Genomic DNA, 8,785 nt, shown 5'->3' with positions numbered 1-8,785 from the left:
AAATGACATCACCACAGCAAATAATGTCACCACAGGAAATGATATCACCAACCCAAGGAAACCTAAACACATAAATAGAAAGTGGGTCACTAACACCAGTGCTTCACCAGAGGCTCACTGATGATGTTACCTAGTATGGTGATGAAAATTCTGAAAACGGACCTTCAAGCTCAGCGAGCTAACCTACATCCAGCCCGACAGCTTTGAAGATCTCAGCTGGAATATCGTTTCAGCTCCAGTTTTAATTGTTGTTTATACAATTGATTACTTTGAAACTCTTCCATTGACGGTGGCTCATCCATGAACTCCACCAAATGTCGATAGCCTGGAAAGAATCAGTAGAGGAGTCTTTCCAGCAGTTTTAAGAAGTGACGCACAATGCTGTGATTGAAGAGGATTTTTTTTCCATTTGACGTGTGTGGTGTAAAATTATGTCCCAATACATGTGTGAATCTAACCGGAGTGGAGGTGTTGCTTAGTCCCGTGTGAATCTTATTACACACCTCCCCGTGTGAATCTTCTTATCTGTATGTAACCAGAATGGAATGTGTTTTTTAGCCTTGCTCTGTTGTTCACATGAATGTTTATATCTGGAAAAGAGTATATCAGCTGGAAAAGTCTCCAGTTTGGTGAGTCTGCTCCGGGGTTACGTTTAACCGCCGGGCGTGGGTTGTTGGCAACCGCTCTACGAGAACTGACGGCTCCTAGTTCCGGTAACATGTAGAGTGAGTATAAGCCAGACCCGGGAGTCTGCTCCGGGGTTACGTTTAACCGCCGAGCGTGGGTTGTTGCAACCGCTCTACGAGAACTGACGGCTCCTAGTTCCGGTAACATGTAGAGTGAGTATAAGCCAGACCCGGGAGTCTGCTCTGGGGTTACGTTTAACCGCCGAGCGTGGGTTGTTGGCAACTGGTCTACGAGAACTGACGGCTCCCAGTTCCGGTAACATGTAGAGTGAGTATAAGCCAGACCCGTTGTAAGTATGAGACCTGGTTGTGGCGACGCTGCGGGGAATAAAATGCTCATATTCTAGCAGACTCGCCTCTTGGTCGTTTTTCTGTGTCAGACTACTCTCCTACGAACCTGACCTTGAGAATTTTTTAAAACACCCCCATCATGGAACATCATGCTACCGTGTCCACAACCGTCACTAACCTCATTTCATCTCCTGATCTCCCCCCCACCGACTGCCTCAAGTTCATAGCCAACCAACTCCAGACAGCTCACTTCTACCTCCTTCCCTTCTGCCTGCTCCTGCCTCACAGAACGCACTTTTTCCAATTCAACTTGGTCCTTCTCCCCTTGTCCACTCCATTCCCACTTACATCCACAGTTCATCTGATGCTTTACATCAGTTTCAGTATTTTCAGTTTGTGGACTTCAGCCACCTATTCTTTACCACAGACTTACAATCCGTTTATATATCCATCCCCCTCCAGGATGGTCTCAAGGCTCTCTGCTTTTTCCCTGAGAAAAGGTCTGAACTGTCCCTATCCAGCACTACTCTCCGCTGCCTGGCCAAGCTTGTCCTCACTCTGAATAAGTTCTCTTTTAACTCCTCTAATTTTTTTCAAGCCAAAAGGGTGGCCATGGGTAACCGCACTGGCTCCAGTTATGCCTGTCTCTTTGTGGGATGAGCGGAACATTCCTTGTTGCAGTCCTATTCCGCCCCACACAATTCTTGCTCTGGTGTATCGATGATATCTTCGGTGCTGTTTCCCTCTCTCGTCCGGAATAGGAAAAGTTTATCAATTTTGCTTCCAATTTATATATCGCTCTCACCTTCATCTGGTTCATCTCTTACTCCTCCATTCCCTTCCTCAACAACCTCTTTTTCCATTTCTGGGGACAAGTCAGCCACCAATATTCACTACAAACCAACTGACCCCAACAGTTACCATGACTATACATTCTTACACCCCGCTTCTTGTAAAGACTCTATTCCATTCTCTCAGTTCCTCTATCTCGTCGTATCTGTTCTGATGATGCTATCTTAGACAAAGGGTCTCCAGAATGTCGACCTTCTTCCTCAACTAAGGATTTCCCAGCATCATGGTTAACAGGACTCTCAGCCGTGTCTGATACATCTCCCTCACTTCAGCCCTCACCCCCTCTCTTCCCACCTACAATAGCGATAGGGTACCTCTTGACCTCACCTACAATCCCACCAGCATCCACATCCAAAGGACCACATGCCACTATTTCCACCACTTGCAGTAGGATGCTGCCACCAGACAAATATTTCTCTCTCCTCCCTTGTCAGCTTTCCATAAGGACCATTCCCTCTGGGAAACCTTGGTTCATTCCTCCTTCACTGCCACCATGCCCTGCACAGCCCCACTGCATCTTCTCCTGTAACTGCAGAAGGTGTAACATGTGTCTACTTACTTCCTCCCTCCTCAGTATCCAAGGGCCCAAATGCACCTTCCAGGTGAAGCAGCACTTTGCCTGCACTTCACACAATCTAGTCTACAGCATTCACTGCTCACAATGTTGTCTTCTCTACGTTGAGGAAATGAAGCATAGACTGGGTGACCATTTCACAGAACACCTACGTTCTGTCCACAAAAATGACACTGATCTTCCAAGTGCCTGCCATTTCAACACACCACCCTGTTCGCTTGTTAACATCTCTCTCAGGCATACTGCAGTGCTCCAGCAAAACTCAGCATGCAAGCTGAATAAACAGCACCTCATTTTTCACTTGGGAACTCTATAGCCTTCTGGACTCAATATTGCGTTCAACAATTTTAGAGCTTGAGGCACCTTCTTCCATGGCCTTACCCCTATCCACCAGGCCTTGTTATCACATGGACTGCTATTATACACAACCCATTGTTAGCCACTAATAGCCCCTGTTAGCAGCTATTCATTCTCCCAGACTGACCATTATCCACTCCTTTGTCGGTCCAACTGTTCTTCTCTGTCTTTGCGCTCTATCTCCACCTATTGTTTATCCCTTCCTCCTTCCCCGCACACTATCTTCTGCATAAAAAAACAACTTTTTCCCAAGAATAGGCAACAACACCTCCTCCACCATAATCCTCAACAAAGGACCCCCGCAAGACTGCTTACTCAGCCCTCTACTATACTCCTTATGAACTCACAACTGTATGGCCAAATTCAGTCCCAACTGCATTTACAAGTTTGCTGACAACACCATTGTAGATCAGATCTCAGACAACAAAGAGACACAATATTGGCAAGAGTTTGAGTTTTTAGCAGCATGATGTAAAGGCAACAATCTTTCCATCAGCAAAATGGTCATTGGCTTCAGGAAGTGGACTGGAGGGCACACTCTTGTCTGCATGAATGGTGCTGGGGTGGAGATGGTTGAAAGCGTGAAATTCCTGGGAGTAAAGATCACCAACAATCTATCATGGTCCAGTCATATCACTGCGATAGTCAAAAAAGCACAACAATCTTTTTACTTCCTCAGGAGGCTAAGGAAATTTGGCAGGTCCGCAAGTCTCTTACCAATGTTTCTAGATGCACCATAGAAAGCATCCTATCTATATTAGATTAGATTAGATTAGATTAGATTAGATTAGATTATATTACTTACAGTGTGGAAACAGGCCCTTCGGCCCAACAAGTCCACACCGCCCCGCCGAAGCGCAACCCACCCATACCCTTACGTTTACCCCTTACCTAACACTACGGGCAATTTAGCATGGCCAATTCACCTGACCTGCACATCTTTGGACTGTGGGAGGAAACTGGAGCACCCGGAGGAAACCCACGCAGACACGGGGAGAACATGCAAACTTTACACAGTTAGTCGCCTGAGGCGGGAATTGAACCCGAGTCTCTGGCGCTGTGAGGCAGCAGTGCTAACCACTGTGCCGCCGTGCCGCCCACTATGCTTCACAGTGTGGTTTGGCAACTGCTCTTCCTAAGACTGCAAGACAATACACAGTTGTGAAGACAGCCCAGTCCATCACGCAAACCAGCCTTCCATTCATTGACTCCATCTATATTTCCCACTGCCTCAGGAAAGTAACCAACATTTAAAGACCCCTCCCACCCTGGTTATACTCTCTTCCAACCTCTTTGGTCAGGCAGAAGATATAAAAGTTTGAATACACATACAAAAGATTCAAAAACAGCTTCTTCCCTGCTTTCATCAGACTTCCGAATGGACCTTGCAAATGTTAATACTAATATTTCTCTCTTTCTCTCTATCACTCCGCACCTTCACTGTGGCTGTAACAATGTATTCTGTACTCTGTTCTGCTACCCTTACGCACTTTGTATGGCACAATCTGTCTTTATAGCATGCAAAACACACTTTTCACTACATTTTGGTACATGCAACAATATTAAATCAATCAATTAATCTAACCATCTATCAATCAATCAGATAAAGTCAGTTCCGAAGAACAGTTACTGGACCAAAAATGTTAACTCTGATCTTTCTCCACAGAGGCTGTCAGACCTACTGAGTTTTTCCAGGAATTTCTGTTTTTTGCAACATTTTCCACATTCTTTAATATTTTTCTTCAATAGATTATTCAACTCTCTCATAACCTTTGTAATTCAATCAGCTTCAACAGTTAGTTGTTAATATAGTCCACATTCTATTAAACTTTATGGGAGGAAAGAAAATTTAACTTACCGCTTTATGGTTTTAGTACATAGCTGTTCAATAGTAGGGGCAAGGACCCAAATTTGGGAAATTATTGTGAATCAAAGAGTAATGTTTAAAGGCAACAGAAGAATCAATTAATGCTACACATGATAACTAGACAATGATAAGCAAGGACAGAAAATGCAGATTGAAGAACAAACCAGCAGATAAGAACAGAGGTTATAAAAATAATAAATGCACAAAACTGAACGCACTGTGTTTGACTTCACACAGCATTCGAACCAAAATAAATGAACGAGTTGTACAACTTGAGAAAAAACAACTACAATCAATTGTCAATCTGAGATGTGTTGGCAGGATAATCTAGATTCTGACCTGAATATTGAAGGATATGTGACATTTAGGAAGGACAGGAAGCTAGGAAAGCGTGGAGGAGTGGCTCTGTTAATTCAACGAATCACAAAATTGTTACAGCACAGAAGGAAGCCATTCAGCCCATCATGCCTTCAAACAAGTATCATTACCTAGTGTCAATCTCCAGCTTTATCTCCACACCTTTACACAACTATTTCTATCTAAATAATTGTCTAGTGCCCTATTGAATGGCACAGTTGAACCTGCAATCACCACATCTCCAGACAGTGCATTCCATACCCTAGCTGTTTGCTGAGTGAAAAAGTTATTTTAAAATCAGTCTTGGTTCTTTTGTACATCATGTTCAATTTATACCCTCTTGATCTTTTACAAGTGGGACAGTTTCACCTGATCTATTCTACCCAGTCACCTCATAATTTTGAAAACCATTATCAAAACTCCTCTAAGGCTCAACAAGGAGAACAGTCCCAACCTCTCAATTGAACTTTCTCAACCCTGGACAAAGTTTTGAAAAGTGCTTCCATACTCTCTCCAGCGCATTCGCATCTTTCCTATAATGTGGTGCCCACAACTGTATGTAGCATTCCAGCTGAGGTCTATAAGTGTCTTATACAAGTTCAACATGACCTCCTTGCTCCTGAACTGAAAGCCCTTATTAGTAAAGTTGAAGACAATGTGTTACATAGAACATAGAACGTTACAGCGCAGTATAGGCCCTTCAGTCCTCGATGTTGCGCCTACTTGTGAAAATAATCCGATGCTCATCTATCCTATATCATTCCATTATTATCCATATGTATGTCCAATGTTCATTTAAATGCCCTTAACGTTGGTGAGTCTACCACTGTTGCAGGCAGGCCGTCCCACACCCCTACCACACTCTGATTGAAGAAACTACCTCGAATATCTGCCCTAATTCTATCAACCCTCAATTTAAAGCTATGTCCCCTCGGGTTAGCCTTCACCATCAGAGAAAAAAGGCTCTCACTGTCCACTCTATCTAAACCTCTGATTATCTTATACGTCTCAATTAAGTCACCTCTCAACCTTCTTCCCTCCAATGAAAACAGCCTCAGTTCCCTCAGCCTTTCCTTGTAAGACCTTCCCTCCCTACCAGGCAACATCCACACCTCCAGTTCTTTATTAACAAATTTCTAGATTTGCCACCTTCAACAATCTGTGGAAATTTATACTCAGGTCTCTTTGCTGATGCACCCCCTTTCAAACTGTATTCCATAATATATATTGTCTTTCAATGTTCTGCCCTGAACTCACCTGTCACCTGTCTGCCCATTATTGTAACATGTCAATGTCGTTTTGAAGTTCCACACTGTCCTCCTCACAGTTTACAATTCTTCCAAGGTTTATGTCATCTGCAAGTTTTGAAACTGTTCCTTGAACCAAAATCCATCAGATCTGAAAGATCATTACTATATATCAGGAAAAACACTGACCTCTGTGGAACTCTACTACAAACCTTATTCCAGCTCAAAAAATACCCATTGACCATTACTCTTTGTTTCCTATCCCTTGGCTAATTTTGTATCCATGTTGCTACTGACCCTTTTATACCATGAGCTATAACTTTCCTCGCAAATCAGTATCAAACGCTTTCAGGAAATCTATGTACATCACATCAACAGCATTACCTTCATTTAGTCTTTCCTCTAACTCTTCAAAAACTCCAGCAAGTTAGTTAAACATGATTTCTCTTTTAGAAATGCATGCTGACTCTTCCTAAGCAACCCACCTTTTTCCATGTGACAACTAATGCTCTCCTGAATGTGTGGGTAGAAGCTTCCTCGCTATCAAAGTTAAACTGACTGAACTATAACAGCTGGGATTATTCTTCTCAGCTTTTTTGATTTTAATTGTAATATTTGCAATTCTCCAGTCATCTGGCACCTCCCCCTGAGTCCATGGAAGACTGAAAGTTTGTGGCCCGTGACCCTGTAATTTCTTCACTTTCTTCAAAATCTTTGCTGCATCTCATCCAGTCCAGGTGCCTTGTCAACATAAAGAACCAATAGTCTATCCAAAATTTCTTCCTTATTAATTTTGAACCCTTCCAGTGACAGATTTTTCTCCTCTATCACCATGAAGTGAGCAGCAGCCTGCTCTATTGTAAAGACCGATGTACAGTATTTATTTAACACTACATCAAGCTCTGAGTTCATAAACATCCATTTGTTCTTAGCCATATGGTGGGCTGGAAAAACTGTCCATCATTTTGCTTCATTACGGGAGCAAGAGTCTCCCACACAAATATTTCTAAAAGTTAAACGGAGCTTCTGAAAGGAATCTGAGACATTCCTCCTCTTATAATCCAACTCTATTTGTGAAGAATTCCACAGTTTGGTATTATAGAACAAATTTACAATCTTGCAAACAAATGAAATCTTCACAAACACATTCTATACTTAGCAATCAGAGGAAGTCTTACCCCAGGTTTCTTTACTGGGAATTACTGGCAGCCAGAGGTCAGAGAAGCCAGGAGCTACAAATAAGCAAGGAAAAGAAAAATCAAAACTTTCACTGGCATTTAAATGAACTTTTTAAGGGGATGTGATAACCGCAGCCAGTTACTGAAATCAGAATTCAATAAAAATCTGGAATAAAAAGCTAGCTCAATGAAGGTCATGTAACCACTGTTAGTTCATTAGTGTCTTCTTAAGGAAGTGAACCTGCCTACTTTACCTGGTCTAGTCTACATATGATTCCAGATCCACAACAATCTGATTAATCCTTAACTGCCCTCTGGGCAATTAAAGATGGGCATTAGTGTTGGCCTAACTAGCGACATCCACATCCCTTGAATGACTGAACATAAATCACCGTAAAGACCATTTCAAAACAAAGTTACAAAATAGTATGCATATTTTGGAGGAATAGATTCTTTTAGTAGAGTCATTAATTCTTCAGATATTCTGAAAGCAAAAACATCAGTAACAATGTAAGACTATCGAGTAGGAATTGTTAACATCTTTCACACGAGATAGGCTGAATTTCCACCATCTGCACTATAAATCTCCACTGTAACAGAAGCCAGGTCAATCTGAACAGGAAAATTAGAGAGTAAAATTTCTGGATTATAGTCAGTGATGGCTACATGCTAGTTTCAAGTCTATATATCAATTCAACTTGCTAAAATCTAATGAATTTATTTTTTCACATGATTTAGTTGAATTACCCTTAAAACATCAAATTCTTTGTTATGGATTTTTCATCATTTTCACATGCTTACCCTGTTATTTTCCTGATCAAGTAGAGAAATTTGCCTTTGCAGTTCTATCAGTTGTTCTCTCTTGTACTTCAGTTCTTTCTCTGCAGTGCTGCACAGATTATGCACTCTTTGTAAATCCTGCCGCATCTGTCTGGACTCCTCTGTTTGCTGCTGCAGTAACACTTCCTGAGACTGAGACGAAAATAAGAGTCAGTTTCATTCTTCTCAAATGGATTATGAGATCTCAACATTTCCCAAGGCACCTTCCCATATAGTTATGAACCTCCTCCCTCTCACTGTACAAGGCCTTATACATTCCTTCCAATTGAAACAGCATATTACTTACATGTATCAAAGTCTGTGAGAAGATTTGTAGCTCGGGTGCTCGTTGTTGTGGTTCTGTTCACCGAGCTGGGAATTTGTGTTGCAGACGTTTCGTCCCCTGTCTAGGTGACATCCTCAGTGCTTGGGAGCCTCCTGTGAAGCGCTCCTGTGATGTTTCCTCCGGTATTTGTAGTGGTTTGAATCTGCCGCTTCCGGTTGTCAGTTCCAGCTGTCCGTTGCAGTGGTCGGTATATTGGGTCCAGGTCGATGTG

General features: G+C 42.4%; 1 protein-coding gene across 8 annotated transcripts in view; it reads right to left on the bottom strand.

Moving 5' to 3' along the window:
• Positions 1-8,785, bottom strand: part of ccdc30 (coiled-coil domain containing 30) — a 158,648-nt gene that overhangs the window by 38,455 nt on the left and 111,408 nt on the right. For all 8 annotated transcript variants that reach the window (XM_043675686.1, XM_043675692.1, XM_043675693.1 and 5 more), the window contains one exon: positions 8,211-8,381. In XM_043675686.1, coding sequence (XP_043531621.1) covers positions 8,211-8,381 — 171 coding nt within the window. The remainder of the gene's footprint in view (positions 1-8,210; positions 8,382-8,785) is intronic.

The sequence above is a fragment of the Chiloscyllium plagiosum genome, chromosome 34 (genome assembly GCF_004010195.1).
Source record: "Chiloscyllium plagiosum isolate BGI_BamShark_2017 chromosome 34, ASM401019v2, whole genome shotgun sequence".
Taxonomy (NCBI): Eukaryota; Metazoa; Chordata; class Chondrichthyes; order Orectolobiformes; family Hemiscylliidae; genus Chiloscyllium; species Chiloscyllium plagiosum.
Note: the sequence above shows the minus strand (reverse complement) of the source record. Positions and strands in the feature narration are given on the sequence as shown.